Below are 20,286 nucleotides of genomic sequence, written 5' to 3'. Positions count from 1 at the left end.
TTCCCCTTGCTCTAAGTGAGAGTGGCAGCTTGGATTTGCTACTCATATACTCTGTAGTAGTCTGTCCTCTTTTTACAGATAGTACTACAATGGTTTTATAACTACACACAGGGAGCAGCAGTAAAAATGTCAGTAAAATTAATCAGCCTTGTAGCTGTGTTAAAAATCCTGCCTTATCGTGCAGATACTTTGTTTTTTTCTCAGATTCTGGTTACAACAAATGAATAATGATACTTTTCAAGCAAATGCAGAGAGAGGCATCATCCTCATACAATTGCCTGTGCTCACACAACAGAGATGTGTAAACTATCTTTGGCTCCAGGAGGTGGAAAAGAACAGATGAATCCGTGGAGCAGAATAATACTTGTGGGATGTTTTCTTCTACAGGATATCCCAGCACGTGGGCTGGAACATGGAATTGGGGGAGTTACAAATACACTTAATATACTAAAGAAATATACTTGCTACTGCAAAATCCTTATTTTGCTATTAGGTCAACACATCACTCCACACTTCAGTTCTGCCAGCAACCAGCAGAAAACCAGAGAAGGAACAAATCTAATAATTACCAATTTCTCTTAGATGTCAGAAAGAACAAATCCACTCACTGCCAATCCCATCCAAACTGGTGTAAGTTCATCAGCACCACATTCAGGGGTAGCTTGCCATGTCAGTGACCTCCTCTTTGTTATGAGATTTCTGAAATATGAGGAGTTCTTATTTCCTGCATATAAAACAACAATAGAGACTGGTAGAGAATGATAAGATTTATCTTTCCAAGCTACTCCTGGAAACATAAAAGCTTCTATGGCTGGTTTGACCACAGAAACACTGCACAAACAAGACAATTTGAACCATGTGTTTACCTTGCCAGACTTCCTTTGTCATGGAAGAAACACTCAACACTGGCAAAAGAGAATGGTGAGACTTGAGAAAGATGACAATTCCATAAATCCATAGTTAGGATACCTCAGCTGTTGCCCTACAGCTAAATCATTGGATAAATAAGGGAGTGTGGTTGGGGAAAAGGTGCAGTTTCCCCCAAGGAATCGAACAGAATATCCAATTTTTCTCTGTGCAGAGGGAAGAGTGCTGTAGTTTGTATCGATTTCAGCTGTCCAGCCTCTAACTGGAACGGATTGGGTGATTAGGTGCAATCAGTGTTTTACTGGGAGGTTTAAACACAGCCTGTTTAGAGAAGGTAACTGAAGTGATCATCCCGGCAATTCCTTTCAATTGTTTGAGCTGATCCAATGTCTCAGGTCTAATTACTCTCACAATTTTATTTTTTAAATTATTTTCAATTGATACTGTGTCTATTACATTTTCTCATTCTGCTCTTTTCTTCCTGAAGTGTGAATTGGTGACTGCTATGTCTGTTGGAAAACAACCCCACTGAAATTTCAGATTGTTCTTTCTTTAAGGAAACTTTGCAAGCTCCTGGATTGCAGACTAAAAGTCTAAAATGTTTCCAAGCACATTTTCAGGAGCAAACCCAACACCAGTGTTTCTTCTCAATTATTTTAAATTTACATCAGTTGTAACATTTTGAGCTAAGTTGTGATACAGTGATTACTCAGTTTGGCAGCACTTTCTATTTCACCTTTTCTTTTGCATAACCCTGTTTCAGGAATTTTTATGGCATTTTTAATTGCCATTTTTATATGGGACTTTTCGAGATGCACAAGGAAAGCACTTGTCAAACAAGGCTCACAACTGGATTTGTATTTGTAGCAGCAGCACAATATAATTATCATTTAATTTATAACTACAGAAATGAAAACTTTGTCATGGAACAGGCAGAGGGTGGGGAGAAAAGATCAAGAATGAAAAGGACGTTTTTTTGTTTAGGTGGAGAAGAGTTTTTGAATGTTAACTTTTAAACCAAAAGTGACTCGCTCTTTTCTTTTCTTCCCGCCATAAATTTTTCCAACCTCCTGCCCTGCTTTATGTGTTTATCCTTCCTCTTTCCTAGAAAAGTAAAACAAATCATCTTCCTTAAAAGAAAGGATAAATATAGAGTAAATTAATTAACTCAGTTCTGAGACATAAGGGTTTATGAAACTGGAGGATGTGTTAGTTTACTCTTGGATTTAAAAGCAGCGATTTTGAGGGTCATATCCTGTGCCTTTTTATTTAGCCCAAACTTCCTTTGACAGGACTTGGAAGTCCTTGACATGCAAAAAACGCGGATTAACCTCCACGCACACTGTGGCATTTCCCTGGAACTCACCAGGTTCATTGTCACTACCAGGATCACTCCCAGGGTTTAACACCTCTGAATGTTCTCTGTTCTGCCTGCCAGACAGCCACAGGCAAAACGAGCATTGTCACACCTCGTACACCACCGAAAGGAGACAGTTGAATTATTTTATCAGTCTTTCCAAAAAACCTTTGAGTGCAGCCCAAAACAGCTCCCTGAAAAGCATCTGGAGCTGGTAGCAGGATATTAATAGCAAAGCCCCATGAAGGCAAGAGCATTAGAAAGCACCGGAGCCGTCTCTAAATTAAGGTAACAGCACAGCCCCGATACCTGGCAGGGATGTCAAAGCACAAACCCAGTTCTGCGTAACCAACTTCAGCTCAGGAACTCGGCCAGCAGGAAAAAAAAAATAAATAATGAGGAGTTTCTCTATTTTGCAAAGCCCTTTCACAGACTGACAATGATTCTCTAAGGGATGAATGGGTGGGTCACTTGGGTTTGTGGTATTATTTAACTCTTTCTTCCTCTTTCTGTTTTGTCGTCTCACACCGCCTTAATGAGCTGGGTTTCAGATCTTTACAAATATAAAGCAGAACTTCCTCAAAGTGCTTTCCTTCTTCTTTCTGGACTTCCTCAACAGATGTTCTTTGTTATCTCTGTTTCAGAAACATCAAAAAAAATGCCCTTCCCACAAGGTGTAAATTCCAGATTTAAGATTTTAGGTTACAGCCTTTGTTTTTCTTCCTGTTAAGATTCACAGACAGAGTATGGAATCAGGAATTGCACAAATTCATCAGTTTTCAGAGGACAATAAAATAAATTGAATAGTTTTCAATATGTGAATGCAAAACGAGCTTTTTATTAAGTAAGTCGCATATTTTGTAATGTATAAAATATATCTCTTGTAATTGGTTTCTTAAAGCTATTGAATATAGAATTACATTAACAGAAATGAAAGAAGAGCTGTTTTAAAGAATGATAATCTAAATATTTAGAGCTCATTGCTTTCTGCATTAAATTTTCAAGCAGCTAGGATGAATTTAGGAAGTATTTTTCAGATTTATTGTATTCTACTCTATTTATTCCCTGTTGACAAGCCTTTCTACTTGTATCTCCCAAGACACAGGAAGGCTTTGTGAAATCTGGGTGAGGAGAGAAATATTTTTAGGATATTTAGTATTTTTGTAGAATAAACTGTTTGTTCTCTAATCCCCAGAGCCAGATTTAGAACTTTGTGGCTTGGCTCTTGTTTTTGGAGATGACTTTATTGTATGTCATGGACAGCATCAGCACTTAGGAAAACAAAGTGAATGTGAATTGTGGGCTGCTAAACCAAAAGTATCCAAAAGCAAAAAAAAAAAAACAACCCAACAAAACAAAACAAGAAAACCCCAAAACTTCTCTAAAATTAGCATACAATGTAATTAGTGAGATTTGAAGCATTCTGTATGATCGTTTTGGGTCGTTCCTTACTGGCCAAACTCAGAGAGGCTGACAGCAATGAGGAAAGGTTAAAGCATTTCAGACGCACTGGGGAAGGGAGAAGTCACTTAATGCAGGCTCAGCTCCTCTCCAGCCTGGACACACATCCCAGAACCTGCAGCTGCTTTTCCCACTCATCCCACAGGGAATTGCACCACTTTTACACAGTGATGACTCTCACTCTCTGTTTATATAGAAGACAATTATTTCCATTGATTTACACAGTTTGTACCACTGAGGGAAGAGGTTAAAAGCTCACACTTCTGTTTTATCAATGCTCATTTCTACTGGGGGCACTTTCACCAACAATTCACTCCAGGTTAGGGTCAACTAATTTTCTTATAGAATCTGATACTTTGGATGTTTTAAAATGTGAACTTTTTGGAGCGCCAAGAAGAGGAGAGGTTGATTTCATGTCACACCAGATAGATCCCTCTCTCTCTCTCAGGAGCAAACTCCAGTGAGAAAGCAGAACTAAGAACAACCCAACACCCCCATGCTCTGCAAGCACAGAGTCCCAAACAGGGCTGTTCCTCTAATCCCCAGAAGTACTGAGCTTCTGACTTCTCATTACCAGATATTTAGGGTTTTACTCAGCTTTTCAGAAGAAAGTGATAATAAGAGAGCTGAGAGCATAAACTCATTTTAGACAGGGACCCTTATAAATAAATAAATACATGATTCAAATCGTATTTTCTCAAACACAGCAATGAGATGACAAACAGAATTACACCACTTACAGGAAAAGCTTGGAAAAGCCTTAGTTTAAAATATATGTCCTGTTATGTATAAGTGTGTACCTTTAATTTATAACTTACTAAATTCCTACTTTTTATCCAGGTTGGAATTTCAGATAATTTATCACTGTTGGGCCCAGAGATTCCAAGAGAACTGAATGTTTCCCTGGGTTTTCAGGTGATCTATTACATACTAACAAACCCAACATCTCATCTTTAATACTTATTTTGTTGAGAAAAAGAAAAGAACAAAAATTTGTTGAATCCTCAGCTAGAGCACGGGGGTTTTCAGCCTTGCAGAACCTGGGAGTTAGGACTGAAAGGACCAGAATCATTGTGGCAGCTAATTAATCTACCATGCAGAGCTCTGTGTTTGTAACACTAACGAGGAACAACTCACCACGTTCATTTCAGCTCTCTGAACCTCAGTAAGAAGGTCACAGCCCGAGGTGAAAGGAACAGCCCTGGAGACAGTGCCAAGAAGTTAAAATGCCAAGGGCCTATTTTTACATGCTGTTTCTATTATTAGTTACACCGTGTGGAAGTACAGAGACTGTGAAAAAGTCTCATTCCCAAACGAGAGAAAGTACACAAATTCTTTACTGTAAATGAAGAGCAGAAGAAGCTAAAGTTGAAAAACTGTTAGGTACAATTTAACAGGCTTTACTGGATCATCAGAGGCCAGCAAAAATAGCTCCAAGATCCTATCCTCTGAGAAAATTAAGGAGCTGCCCACAATTTTACCCAATTAATCAAATATTCCTTTTCTTGTAATTACAGTTTCCCACTTCAGGTTTGTGTGCATCCAAGGCCATTTTTCCCCAGATCAAAGTTTAGCAGCCCACTTTGTAATCCTGTTCCAGCAGCAGAACCCACCCAGCTTCAGAGTGCACAGAGAGTTCAGAGCTGGGAGCAGCACCACAGCCTCCAATGCTGCTTCAGTTACTCAATCATTACTTGCCCTCAGCTGTTTTCCATCCAATACAAACATAAACTGAGGTAATCCTGCAATCTGGTTAACTTGTTTAACTTCTGTATTAATTATAGAAGTAGCCAAGGGCAGCTATTTCCCACGCACTCCTAATTTATGGCTCTGATGATTACTTCTTTATAAAATGGCTTATTAAAGGCGGGTAATGTTGTTTCTTCCTAATGAAGTACAAAGGCACGGCAGAAATGTTTCTGTAAAACAAGTCCACAGTCTGCAATCATTTTATCTAATCACTAGTGTGTTATAACAACAAGAATCTGGAGTATTTGGTTAGTAATTGAGATTTCAGCCAACCCAAACAGAAGAGCCCTGAAGTACAACTTGTAGTAATGGGCATTTAGCAGCGTCATGGGTTCCTAACATGTCACACACACTTGTTGTCCAGGATACAGTTGTTTTTATAATCATTTGCATTACATAATTGTGATTGCATTGCATAAGAGTCTTGCAGCATGCTTCAAAGAACATCTAATGTTTTAAACTGCTAACTCCATTTCATCCCATTTCTCACATGTCTTTCCTAGACAGCAAAGGAGAAAACAAACCAAAAAAAAAAAAAAAAAAAAAAAAAAAAGAGCAGAAAGAAAGAAAATGGTGTGGAACAGCCAGAGAATATTTCAGAGTATCAAATATAGTAATAAATAGTTTTCGCATTATCTGTGTTCTGCATGCCCTGTTGCTTTTGCTTTTAATGTGATCATGTAAGCAATTTAGCCAGACAACAAAAATGAATGAGAGCAAACATCTCTGACACAGCAGACAAGGCACTGAAACTTCTGCTCACAGAATGCAAAGCAAACGAAAAGCTTAAACTTCTATGGAAGGAACTACAGCTGAGTTCTTCAAAGAACAGGTGGAGAAATACTCTGCCACTGTTGAAGGCAATTACAATGAGGGATTTTTAGGATAAAAATGTTCTGTGCAGAGTGTTTTGTGCAAAAAAGAATTACCAGACAAATTCTCCAGAGGAATGAAGCTCATCACATCCAAAAGGTAAGAGTCAAAAGAAGTTCCACACAATGGCCAATAACATTTTAGTTTCAAGAGTGGTTGTATAAGGTCCAAAAAAAAGAATGTGTTAGCACAGATCTAATTCTTCAGTCAGTTTGTACTCAAAAGCAAACAGCTTCACTTATGAGGAACAGATTCTGTGCAAATTGCTCTTGGGTCAAAAAAAAAAAAAAATCTTGGGTGTGAAAAGCTCCTAACAACATTAATTCCCTTTAATGTGTTGTACTACCAGGAACGTTCATTGAAATAAAAGCACTGGAATGAATATATTTCCATAATCTGTTCACTAAGAGTGATTTTTTTAATGCTATGTAAAGCAACTTCCAAGCATAGTCACCCTCGTGCTTGAAAAACTCAGCACTCTTTAAATCATAAAGTAGGAAGTTTTGAAATGTCACCTTGTATGTTCACCATTACAAAATGTAAATCTGCAATTTAGATAGCTCATTTGAGTTGATATTCCTTTTTTTTTTTAAATGAGTATCAAAATATTTGATTTCCTTCAGTATTTTTAAAAGCGTGGGAGGATGAGCTGAATATGCCTTAGAGACAACAAGAAGAATCCCTCAATGTGTAGAGAATCGGTTGTGTTTGGGAAATGTTTATTTCTAAACACCTCCTTTTTGTAGATTATTGGGAGTGAAAAAGTGGGTGGAATGTGTGTGCCATGACATCACCAGCATCCAGGACATGTGTTCTTGTCAAGAGTGACCTACGGAAGCTTCTGACTTTCCGCACCCTCCTGTGGGATGATTTAGGATTTCTTCACAGAGGAACACCAGGATTTCTACACCACAATCCCTTGGGTGTGATGTCAGCATCCTCAGCCACACCCAGGCAGATCAACATCCACCCCTGGAGGGGATTCCTGGTCTTGGAGGGGGCCCTGTGAGATGTCTAATTGTACACCACAATGACACAAAGACTCCGACTTGAGAGGGCTGAAAAAGTGACTTTTCTATTCTCGGGAAGTCTCTTCCCTTTTATACTATTCTACACAGACCAATTCCATTGGTGACAAGAAGACAAACCTCTTTAATTGGTCAGACCAGAGGGACATCAGGAGAAGTCCCTCCTAGGGAAAGAATGTAAACATGTGTCTCTTGTTTACAGGAAATTCCCTGGGAAAGGAATTTCAGAAAACCAAACACCTCAGGCACGAACCAGGGCTACAGTGAGACATTAACACAGCTTCAGCCTGGGGATGGGGAATCCCAGACTGGATTGGGTTGGAAGGGACCTTAAAGATCGTCCAGTGTCACCTCAGGGACGTCTTCCACTATCCCAGCTTGTTCAAAGCTTCATCCAACCTGACCTTGGACACTTCCAGAGGTGGGGCAGCCACATCTTCTCTGAGCAACCTGTGCCAGTGCCTCCCTACCCTCACAGGGAACAATTCCTTCCTGATATCTAATCCAAACCTAGATTAGACTAAATATTCCTAATGTGGAGTCTAAATTGAATGTTCTCTATCCGATCTCATTGAGCAGAGAAAATGCCCCAGCCAGGTGCAGCCAATATCTCCTCCTGTCATTCATTGTGGGCACAGGCCAACATTATCATTTCTATTGTAAAACCTCACAAAAGATGATGAAAAAAAAGCACCATGTTAAAAAGGATGCAATGACTTTTTCGTTGGTCCTTGTGATTAATGTAAGACATGGCAAGTAGTTAATTATATTCCTTAAAAGGGCTTTGAGATTGCAATCAATAGAATTGATTATAAAAGACAAATTATGAAGGAGTAAAACATCACAGCCTATTTAATATGATGCTGTGAAAGCCCATTCAGCATCATCTATAAATTTCACCTTAAAGTGGCAACAGCACCAGCTTTCATGTGATAGGGGTTTAGGGAGCATGTTAAAAACATGTATTTCTGCTATTGAAAGGGAGAGAATTCAAGTTAAAAACATGTATTTCTGCTATTGAAAGGGAGAGAATTCAAGTTAAAAACATGTATTTCTGCTATTGAAAGGGAGAGAATTCCATCTCTCCACTCAACAGAGATGGAGATAGCAGAAAGAACAGTTTTCAAGAGCTTACTTTATTAAAAAAAAGGATTTCTGCCCATGGAAAATGACCACAAGAAGTTCTTCTTTAGCTTAACATTGCAAGTTGAGGGGCAAAACCTCCATTGTCATTTACTGCCCACATTTTACAGAACTCCAGTGTTAAAAGGGTGACCCTACATTCCCTTTCTTGATTTTTTATTGTAAGTCTAGGGAAATCCATAAGCAAAAAGTATTTTCACTCTTGATGAGAAAGGATCAATTAAAAGAGTTCACTTCAAATACTGCACTTTATTGGAATCTAAGTATTCTGTGAATGTTACATAGTATTCTGTGAAGAAATGTAAAAGGATAATGCTTGAAGTTTTTCTTTTCCTGTTCCAAGTCAAAACAAGGATGCTGCAACCTTTAAAATAATCATGTTGTCATCAGGGACTTAGTTAAGCACTTAAGATGACATAACAATAAATTTTAGTTTTAGTTTACTTACCATCTTCTGCTAACTCAACACTGGAGAAGCAGGGCTACTTTCTAAGCTTGTTCAAATGAAATTTGAATTCCTAAATGAACATTTGAAAGCAAAAATGTTGTACCTCCAAAATCACTGAAAATAAACCTGAACTTAGAAATGATACCAACTGTATCTATTCCCATCGAAGCTTGGGGCAATAAAAGAGAAAAAGAAAAGCAAGAAGAACATACAGTTGAATTTTTCGAAGTATTTCATCTGCACAGAAAAAAAAAAAAAAAAAGCCGTAGCAGCAAGACAAATTTGTTCTTCCTGGTGACACAACTTGTAAGAGACTGGCTGGGTCCTCTCTTGGCAAGCACAACTTTGCTGATTTGCTTTTTGGAAGTCTCGTCAAGAACCAGCTTTTGGAATGTGTCAGGTTTAATAAAAGCATCAGTAGGAAGAGGAAGAGGCCAGAGCATGATATGTAACTTTGTTACACCAAGTTAGTAACTCCTTCCTTTAAAATGAGTCAGAGATCAGGTCTGATTCAGCAGGAGCAAGTGATGGGCTCTCGTATTTAATGTTTTAAGGCCTTAGCGTGCTTGTTTCTACAGAGAAACGATGTAAGTGATATATTTTTCTCTTGAATAATACGATCTAACTGCAGCCTGAAAGTTCATTTTGTGGTTATCAGCCAATGTTCCAAGGCAATTCCCTTTTGACTATTTTCTCCCTCTAATGCACCACCTATTGATGGGTTTCATTCTGTGGAGGGTCACTAAGAAAACACACAGTGCCCATTTTGTGGCATTTAGATAGATATGAAGATTACATTAATCTAATTTTCCAAGCATATGTTGCCTCTATGAAAAAAAAAAAAAAAAACAAAAAAACAAAAACCAACAAACCAGGAACAGGAAACCTCAAAGGAGAATATGAGTCTTTTGGAAAAGAGCAGGAAAAATCTCATAAATAAGAACTCTTTGATACTGATCTACACAGTGGCAGGAAAACATTATATTTGGTCATGATTAGCAATATGTTCTCATTTCTGAAATGGTCTTACTTCCCTCAAAAAGATCCAAAGCTCTGTGCTTAAAATAGCTGAAAAACAGCTGTTGGATTTTTCACAGCAATGGGTTTTATCCTCATGCTACATAGAATGCAAACCAGTCATTTGACTAATATATAGTTGCAGAAAACATGCCTTCAGAATAGAGTCTCCCCTGCTAACGACAAACCAAGGAAATATTCCCTTTTACAGGAGTTTTCACATGCTTTTTTATTTAGTTTTTTTTTTTATTTTAACACTTTCATAGCTGTTTGGCACAAGAGCAGCTTTGCTCACACACATCAAGTTTCCCACCTCTGGAACCATCTGACCAGTTGAACCCTTGGCTGTAAAGGGTGAAAACATTCTGCTTCTGCCTGGTTTCTAGTCTGGTCACATTTTAAGTTTCTCTGAGTGAACTAAAAATACAGTACCTTACCTGAAGGATACTTTTGCATATTTGCACTTACCTCAGATTCCACCATCATTCAAGAAAAAGCTATTTCAGTTTAGCTCTGTCTTAGGAGTTGTTAGATTCTGCTTATAATATTCTGAAATGTTTTATTTAAGCCTTTAGGAAACTATTTTCTTACAACATAATCCCCTGCTGCCTTGATTTTGAGGTGGACCTTGGTTTTTTGCCTGCATTGATTTCACCACAAACAAAGCCAGGGGATGCTTCGTTCAATGGCCATCCAAAGATTTATACTGAAGGCTGAAAAAAACCCAAAGAGCCACAACCTGGCAGGAGCTGTCTCTATAAAAAGATTCCTCTCAAAAGGTCTTTTTTTTTTTTTTTTCTTGTTAATTTCAGCCATGAATATGAGCTTCAGAAACTGGGGAATCTGGGGTATGGGGACAGGTAGAGAGAGAAGGGGTGGGGGAGGAATTCCAGTTCGAAATCCTTTCATAGCTATACCTCAAACGATACTTTCAAATAATCTGCTCCACGTCAAAAACTTTATTCCCACTAACGTGACTTTGGATTTCACAAGCCCGTTTAAAAATAACCCAACAAAACACGTCCTAAATAGGGAGAAGGGACTTGCCTCTCTGCTCTCTCCCACATCCTATCAATGTGCTGCTGTATTCCAGAGACTTTCCAAAGGTGGCAGGGCGAGCATGTGTGAATAGGAGAGCTTTGTCCTCTGCAGCTATCATTGTGCTGTCCCTATCGCCCACAAACGCAGAGGGCAGATGAGAACTGGATAGAAACAGACCATGCAGTTGTAAAAACCCGGTTCTTTTCTCTCTTTTATTTATTTATTTCTGCGACTGAGTAACACCTCTCATTACAATTACCGGCTCAATGGCAGAAAAGCTCCCCGGTGTGCTGTGCAGATTTTTCACAGCTTCATTTGTCTCCTCCTGTGGCATCAGTTTAAAAAGGTTCCTAAAGAATTGCCACTAACAACCGCTTCTATTTCGAGCCTTCAAAGCCGGAGCTGAGCACAATACAAGGCACTGGTAACTGATCTTTAGGTTTCAGTCCACAGACTTTCCACACTGGGAATAGATCCCATCTGTTTCCTCTTTATGCACCAGCCTTTAGAAAGCACAGATCTGGAAACTGCCTCCGTACAGAACCGAGTATAGCCGGCTTTCCCCAGCTGACGGCAGAAAAATCCCCATGATTATGGATAGCTTTCTCCCAAGGTTTTCTACTCCTCTTTTCTCCCCGCTCTGTGAATACACGGTGTGGTTTTCTCCATGTGCAGTGGGGTTTGGGTTTTTTTTGGAAGGGTGAAGGGGATGGACCGCCTCTCTTCCCTTGCCCCTTCTTCTTTCCCCTTCTTGGCAGAGGTTTCCCCATCCACCAACCCTCACAGGGGGGAACATTTCAATTTCAAGCCCCAGCACAACCAACCCCAGGCAAACCCCCCTCCTCGCTTTGGCACCAGAGCGTGAGACATTTCCCCCCACCGCTCTCTCTCCCCAGCAAGCTGCTCTCCAGATGGATGCTCGTGCCTCTCCCTTGTCTCTTCCCTTCTCCTGTCCCGGCCAGAGGCAAGCCCAGGGCACAGAGCAGAGGATTCCTTGGGGCAGGGGCAGCCGCACAGGGCAGGACGCTGTGACCCCGGGATGCTCAGCACCACCGGAGTCCTGAACTCTTTTGCCTCGGGGATCTCCTCTGTCCTCGCTTCCCTCCCTCAGCCCCACACTGGGGGCTCTTTTCAGCCCCATATGGGGAAGTCCCTCAGCCCCACATTGGGAACTCCCTCAGCCTCACACTGAGGAGTCCCTCAGTCCCACACGCGGGGGTCCCTCAGCCCCGCGCCCTGCCCCGCTCCCCTCAGCCCGGCACTCACTACTTGTAGAGCTGCTGCAGGCAGAGGTCCAGGCACTCGCCCTCCACCTCCTCCTCCGTGATGTACTCCGAGAGCGGCCGGGGCAGCGAGGGCAGCGGCGGGGGCGGCGGCGGCGGGGCGGGCGGCTGAGGGTCGCCGGCATCGCCCTCGCCGCCTTCTCCCTCCTCCGCCTCGGCGGCCGCTCCCGCTTCTCCCTCAGCCCCGGGTTCCTCGTCAGCCTCTCCCGCGGCTTCGGCAGCGGGAGGGGGGGCCGCCGGCTCCGGCTCCGGCTCGGGCTCCGGCTCGGGCTCCGGCTCTGCCCCGAAGGGCCCGCGGAACTCGCCCAGGAACAGCTCGAGGAAGCGGCGGTAGGTCTTCTCCTCCGCGCTGCCGCCGCCGCCGCTGCCCGAGCCGCCCGCGGCCATCGCTTCGCATTCCCGGCCGCCCGCCGGCGGATCAGCACTGCGCCCGCAGAGAGCTCCCTGCCCGCCGCCGCCTCCTCCTCCTCCTCCTCCTCCTCCTCCTCCTCCTCCTCCTCCTCCTCCTCCTCCCTCCCGCCCGCCGCCTGCGCGCGCGCTCCCGAGCCGGGCCCGCGGGGCCGCGCACGCCGCGGGGGGCGCGGGGAGGGGAGGGGGGCGCGCCTGGGCGCCGGGAGCGCGCGCGGCGCTGAGGGGGGCCCGGCGGGGTCCGGCGGCCGCCCGAGGGGGCGGCTCGGGCCGCGGCGCTGGCGGGGGGGGAGCGGGAGCGGCGGCAGCCGCGCCGCTGTGATGAGTCATGCGAAGGCAGCCAGACGCGTAGGTTCCTCGCAGGAACCCGGAGGAAACCTGAGCGCACATCGCCTGTTACCTAATCCCTGCCTCCTTCGGGGCTTCCCCTGGAGCTTCCGCCGCCGGCGCCTCCGCGGCTGCCGGAGGGTGCGCGGGGCCCGGGCTCACCCCGCCCTGAGGGGACGCCGCCGTCCCGCCGAGCCGCGGCCCAGGAGCAGCCTCGGGGAGCGGGTTTGACATCGGAGCGTGTTTGCCTGAGGGGAACTGGCCGTGAGGAAAGGAGAGGGTAGGTTTAGTTTAGGTGTTGGAGGGGAATTCTTCGCCGTGAGGGTGAGGTTTGCCCGGTGAAGGTGTGGCTGCCCCATCCCTGGAAGTGTCCAAGGCCAGGCTGGATGGAGCTCTCAACACCCAGGTCCGGCGGAAAGTCTCCCTGCCCATGGCAGGGGTTGGAGGAGATGGTCTTTAAGCTCCCAAACATTCCATGATCCTGTGATAAATTGTGTATTACACAATATCCACTCGTTCCACGTGTCTGGAAAAGGAGAATTTGTGAGAAGCTGAAGATGCTACACCAACCAAAAGTTAAAAGATAACCTGTCAGTGATATATTCACTACAAACTGTAGTGAATATTCTCTTGCTGTCTAATAAATGTCTTTCATTCGTGAAAGGCATTTTGGCTTGTTTTATTCATTGCTGCTGGAAAGCTATTTTCAGAGCTATCGGGTCCATAAATACCAATAATGAACTGGTATAATTGCCACACATTTAAAATAGCTTGTACACATGGGAGGGAACGATATCCTTAATGTCAGGTATACCTTGAAAAATGGCCAAATCACAAACCTCACATGCAAAAAGATCCTCAAATCTTTATGTATTGTAAGAAGGACAGTATCTTGCTGAAACCTGTTGTTCTCTGCATTGTAGCAATTACCTCTGCATGTCAGGTGCTCCTGTAAATCTGTCTTCTGTTTGGTGAATTATTTAGAGCCAAACTAATTTTAGAATATTTCCGGCAACTGCGTTGACTGATCATATTGCAATCTTGTGAATATGTAAAAGCCCTGAGAGTTAAAAATGTGATTGTCACAGTTAAGTCTTAGTCTTTCACAGCCAACAGAAAATCGCATCACTTGTCCTGGAAGGTTATCTCTAAGCAATATTTTTTTTAAAATGCCATGTCTTTATTTTCCATTTAGCACTCATTTATTTAGGGAAAGCCAGGTGAGTTTGAAGGGTAAGAAATATTGAAAGGTAAGAAACATTGAAGGGTAAGAAACGTTGAAGGGTAAGAAACATTGCAGTTCTTTTTGAGCAGAGAGCTCCAAGTTGCAGCTGACGATGTCATTGCTGGATTTTGTTTTTTTTATTTTTTTTTAATGTTTGTGTGTTCTGCATCATCAGTGAGTCACAAGCCCCGGGAGGATGTGTATCAGTGCAAGTATCACAAAGCAGTTTTAACTTCATGATCAGTTGTTTTTCACTCAGAATCCAGAGGCAGTTGGAGTTTCTAAGAAACTATGATCCAGATAATCTTCATATAATATGATCTGAATTATAAACATTCCTATTATTACAACGTCTTAGGGAAGTCACAGCTAATTCAACAAGATGCAAGATCAGCTTCATGTTTTATGACAAACAGCAATTGAAAGTCTCTAAGAAGAGATTCAAAAGCATTGAGAGAGCCTTTCCCTAAAATTTTTGTTAATTTTATATATATTTCTAGTTGTTTCAAACAGCACAGAAGTCTCTGGGAGTAATACCTACTCTGCTTCGTGTTGAAATGTTAAAGTTACCAGATGTCCTTGATTCATCTTGGCAGTCCCCATGTGCTTTTCATCATTTGTCTCGTGGCAGAAGACACTAATTAAAACGAAATAGAGTGGAAACTCCACGCTCAGGACACTTCTTGCCAACTTTTTGGCACTGAGATTGTTTTGCCCTGCTATTAAACAGAGGGCTGATTGGCTCCAAGCCACGCTGACATTTGTTTTCTGAGAGGGAAAGGTGGGGAAACCATTTGGAATATCCATTGGTGAAGCTGGAACAGGGAGCATACGGTGCCTGTGGGTGGAGGAACCCGCTGGCCCTGCTCTCTGTGGGGTCACCAATTCCCCCCAGGAGGAGCCACCCTGCTCCTCTGGGTGCTGTCCAGAAAAGGAAGCTCTGAGCACCCACTGATCCCTTGGAGTGTGTGCTCGGAATGGTTGGAGCGTTCAGGAACTCTGGGAGCTAAATTTGGAGTGCCTGGCTGCGCTCTGGAGATCGTTGGGTGGATGGTTCCTGGGGATGAGGGGAGCTGGATGGAATAAACTCAAAATTCATGACATTCTGAGCCTGAGACAATTGTAAATCACATGGAGAATAAGGAGAAATCATATGGAGAGTTTCTCACTTGATGTGAGAAGGAAACGCAGGTGTTTGTGCCCTTTTCAGTTTAATCACGTTGCTTTTTGTTTTAAAAGAGAACACTTTACAGTATTGTTTTGGAAGAAACCTGTTTTATTTTAGCCTTGAAATGATGCCTTCCTCTTTCTCATTTGCTGTTGAGAGATAAGCAGGGTTTGAACAGGCCTCAGGGAGGTGACCTGAATTGTATGGAGGGCAAAGAGAAGTGCTTTTTAAATTCTTTGTAACCTTTGGAAGTGACTCCTGTGGGCTGACAAACAGAAGACAGGTAGGGTCATGAAGAACGCTTTGACAACACTTAACATACCTGTGATGCATGATCTGTTGCCATACAAATGAGTTTAATGGCAAAAATCCAATGGTAAATGCCTCCTCAAAGTAGGGCTTCTTTCTTTAAAAAGTAGGGCTTTCACAGTAAACCTGAATTAATTTTAGCAGCTCTATCCAGTTTTAATAATTCCAGTTGCTTAAGAGTAAAGACAGCAAGAATTTGTAAGGAATACAGCGAGAAGAATCTTGTTGACAGAGTCAACATCCATCAGACTGCAGTTCATTTTCTTAGGTTCAGTCTGGTCAAGTGCAGCTTTAAAAAGCGAAGTCACTTCTGTCACCATGGTTTTACTGGCTCCTTGACCATAATAAGGATTTTCGTTTTGGATGTTCCTAAACACCAAAGTCATTCTCTCTTTTTCTTTCTCTTACTATTTTTTTTTTAAGTTTTTGAGGTCAAGTCAGCTTTTCCAGATTAATAGTCAAAGATTATTCTGAAATATCCCCATCCATTGCAAAACACAGGATTTCAGGCCTGAATCCCACTTCCAGCTGTCATGGAAATTTCCAGTCCCATCCCAAAGGAAAATTCCATTTTCAGCCTTCCATTCAGACCCCTGTTTAGGAAAGGCTGTGCTCTGAATTAGTGTCCCCCTCCGATCCCATTGATGCAGCTCACTCTAACTTCTTTCAACAGTCTCAAACCCGCTGATTTAGCCACAGAAACTCGTGTTCATTTCACAAATTAATGAATTGAATGGCTTTTAAAGACATAGATTTACGTGATGTACCACATTTACTGTCAGAAGTGTAGTAAGCTGTAAGTTTATCTAGTAAAAAAAAAGAAAAAGAAGAAGTGTTACAATCTCTTATTGACACGCTGCACTTCATAGACATTATTTTCTTGCTAAGGAGCCAACTTGTTCTTTAGCCCAAAACATTTTAATTTAGTAACATATATGATACAAAAAGAATTACTAAGTGAGTGGAGTTGTAACTGTGTTGCTAAAAATGCAGCAGTTCACACTAAATAAATTAAGAGTATTAGAGGGATATGTGTCAGAAATTTAAACCTCCAAAATAATGGAAACTGAGCAAGTATTCAAACAGCATATTCGTGGCCTTTGAGAAAAACACCCAGACCCAATTAGAACCATTCCTTGAGCGCTATAGAGTTTCCTTTTTACTTTCCTATATATGTAATAAAATATTTTAAACATTCCCCCTCCTCATTGTTTGAAACTGAAAGGTGATTTTTTTTTTTAATATCCCAACGCTTCTTTGACTCTGTTTAAATCAATGGCAAGTAATTCTTGTAATAAAACGAGCAGTGTTAGCTATAATTCTTGAAGGATGACTTAGTAAAATACAGACTTTTCCTATGCATTCTTTTGGCACGTAATCTAACATTTTTACTGCTCGTGTAATGATGGAACCATTGGTTTTAATGCCATTTATTAGTTCAACAGATAGAGTTCAAACCGTGTAGAGCTTAGGCTCTCTAATAGATAGACAGTGGATATTGTAGGAATATTTCTTGCTGGTGGGAAGCAAGACAGGAGCTGACAGTTTAACAGTGGGTGCATTTGTGGGTGAAATTCAGTACTGGGAAAAGGGCCAGTTCCCGGTGATTTCATTCTTCAGGAGAGAACATTAATGCAGGCATCTTGCTGCAGCCAAGGGAAGCCGGCTCCCCTGACCCTAATCATCCCAAATGAGCGCATGGCCGGCAGCCACGAGACACCGAATGCCCGGCCCGGGGAGCGGCAGAGGGAAGCCCGGAGCAGGGAGCAGCTGGCACCGGCTCCCGGAGCCCAGGGGCTGCGGAGGAGGAGCGGGGCTTGGCCAGGCTGCTCCCGGCCACTGCCAGCGCCACATTCCCCTGCAGCCAGGCTCCCTGCGGAGCTCTTAGCTGCTTTGGGAACGCGGGCTGACCCCCTGCTTCCCAGCCTTTTAAAAGAACTGTTATTTCCCCTCTGTAATATTTGTGTTACTGCCATGTCAGCGCTCTGTTTATTCCGTTTCTCTCAAGGCTAAGAAAGGATCAAACCATACTCCTAAACTTACCACAGATATTTCGTAGAGAATTAACGCGTGTTAAAACACTACAACACATCTTAATGTGCCTTTCTAAAGAATTATTATCCTGAGCGTGGTAAAGACAGTCTCTTTGGAGAAGCTGGAGCACAATGATTTGCCTTTCCAACTTTCCTGTCTTTTGTTCAGGACAAGGGTGGAGTACAAAAAGCAGGCAGTGAGGATTTCACCTTTGATGTTAATCCATGAAATACCTGAGAATAAATCTCATCCCAGATTTAGTCCCCCTGTAAAATAACTAAAGGAACAGTAAATGAAATTCAACAGGAAAATGGTTGTTTTATTTGAAATGTACTTTTCTCAGCTCTGTGTTTAGCACTCAGGTTAGTGGAAAAATCTCCTTTCCACACAAATCCATCACTTTGTGACTGACTTCAATAGGAGATTGATTTCCTACCTTGAACCTTGGTACACCTTTGTACCTTCAGTTAAGCTATTTCTTCTCCATGTTTTCTTACATTTACTCTACTTAGAGGCTCTCTGGTTCCTAAGTATTTCATAATGGAGAAGGTGCAGAACACATCAAATCAGGAACAAATAAATTGTTATTTTCCTTTAGTCTAAACTAAAGAGTGTCAAAGCAGGACTCAGGGCTTGAGAATTCTCCTGTGACCGCAGTGTTTGCCTGTTGCCAAGGCCTGTGGTGGGATCTGGATTCTTCTTGTGGTGACAAAATAAGTTCCTCCACCACAAGTAAATGTCGTCCCCACAAAATGGAATAATTTCAAACTCAGCATGACAGTTAAAGCCCTTGGCTTTCAGCAAACTGGGACTTAAGCAGCAAATCAAACAACCCATTTTCTTTTTGATGCAGAGCCATGAGGTTGGCTACTTAGAATCTCACTTTTTGTGCAGTAATAAAATTCTCTTCTGCCCCTCGCTGTTGGGCACTGCTGCTGTGACATGCATGAGAATTCCAGGCACATATGGGGAAAAATCAACTTGCCATGGAAGATTTACTGGTGAGGCAACGGTCAATTTTTTTCTTTCTCTGCAATTCTGAGCCTGGAACAGCTTCCTTGTCTCCAGCAGATGAGAACGAAATCTGGCTCATTTAATCTAATTTTGTCTCCGCCAACAGATCCTTCTCTCAGTTCTGGTCTGCAGAGCTGATTTTTATAATAGCTTCAATAGGGAAAAAAGAGAGAAAAAATTAAAAAATCTTAGCATAAAGAAGTCTCCAATGTTTCCTCTGGACATTTTGTAACTCCCACTGTTAACCAGTAACTGTGCATCTTTTTTTATTTGAATAATGATGCCCATAACACTGGAAGCTCTAACATTTACTCAGCCAAGACCATTTATCTTGTTATAACAGGATCAGCATCTCAGCTGGGGCTTCTGGATGCTACTCTACTACAAACAAAATTAAAACCACCAGTCAGCTGAAATTAATAGTATATGGAAGCCACACTGTTACTCTGCTCACACGCGGAAGGACGTGTGGAGGGTGTTAAATCCCAGCACAATGCACCGAGAGAAATGGATTTTTCCATAATTACCAACCCCCCCTTAGATAGCAGCTATCACCAGGAACCAGGAGAGCTCCTGAAAATACTGCTCCAACATTCCTAATGGATGGTTTTCCTCGTGTCGCTACGTAGGCAAGAGCTCGGTGCCAGCTGCCCCCCCTCCTCCTGCACTGCAATACGTAGGAAGCCTTTATTCCCAAACGGGAGCGTTTGCTTGCTGACATCACATGCGGTAGGATCCTTTTGTTTGCCTGTGTCTCCTGCATTGAAATGTTTGTCTGAGTCACAGATCCCGCTGCCTCCCTTCCCCTATGTCATGCTGCTTGCTTCAGAGCTTCTCCCTGACTCACAGTTTTTAAATTTTGACACAGCCCGGTTTTGCTGCATGGCAACTCGATACTTTTCCCTTTAATATTTTATTATGTAATTTTTATCTAAACCCTAGAATGATGCAAAAACCACTGCGTTTTTTTTATTCCCCCCCTTTTTTTGCAGCCTTTTTTGAATAGAGAGATTTTATGACTCAGATTCAGCACTGAATTTCGTTTCAAGGCAGAGCCAGTTTAGTGTACACTAAATAAAAAATTTAGGATAGTGACTCCCACAACTTGAATTCTCCATTTAGCTGCTGGCTGAGTTTCCTCAGCTTTAACGTTACCGAGTGCTCTGCCAAAAGGGGTCATCTCTGTGCATGTGTACAAACACTTCTCATAATTGAAGTAATTACTATTTTGCAGTGCAGCACCTTTTTTCTCCTCTAATATTCTCCTTGATTTGTTTTCTCTTAATAAAAAGAGGACACAGCAGCTGCTGTGCTTTCAGTGTACATTCATTCTCTGGGTTTAGGCTCTGGAGCTGCTGATATTGCTGGTGCCTAAGTCTGGGTTTCCTCTTTTATTACAGCCACGAACAAAAGAGATCCTGATTACAGCAAGAAATGAAATGAAGAACGTGGACGTCAGGGCTAAGCAGAGGTTTGGTTCAAGCCTGAGCCACGGTAAAATATTCTCACTTACTGAGACAGGAACATAAAATTA

At 42.4% G+C, this 20,286-nt stretch overlaps 1 protein-coding gene across 2 annotated transcripts in view; it reads right to left on the bottom strand.

Moving 5' to 3' along the window:
- The window catches only part of PPM1E (protein phosphatase, Mg2+/Mn2+ dependent 1E), a 61,191-nt gene extending 48,486 nt beyond the window's left edge, over positions 1-12,705 (bottom strand). For both annotated transcript variants that reach the window (XR_010723575.1, XM_066201778.1), the window contains exon 1: positions 12,251-12,705. Coding sequence is in view for 1 of the 2 variants with exons in the window: in XM_066201778.1 (XP_066057875.1) it covers positions 12,251-12,654 (404 nt within the window). In the remaining variant the exon portion in view is untranslated. The remainder of the gene's footprint in view (positions 1-12,250) is intronic.
- Between the last annotated feature and the right edge of the window lie 7,581 nt (positions 12,706-20,286).

The sequence above is a fragment of the Chamaea fasciata genome, unplaced genomic scaffold, assembly GCF_029207755.1.
Source record: "Chamaea fasciata isolate MVZ Bird 193981 ecotype frontalis unplaced genomic scaffold, bChaFas1.0.hap1 SCAF_21, whole genome shotgun sequence".
Classification (NCBI taxonomy): Eukaryota; Metazoa; Chordata; class Aves; order Passeriformes; family Sylviidae; genus Chamaea; species Chamaea fasciata.
This window is presented reverse-complemented; position numbering and strand designations above follow the sequence as displayed.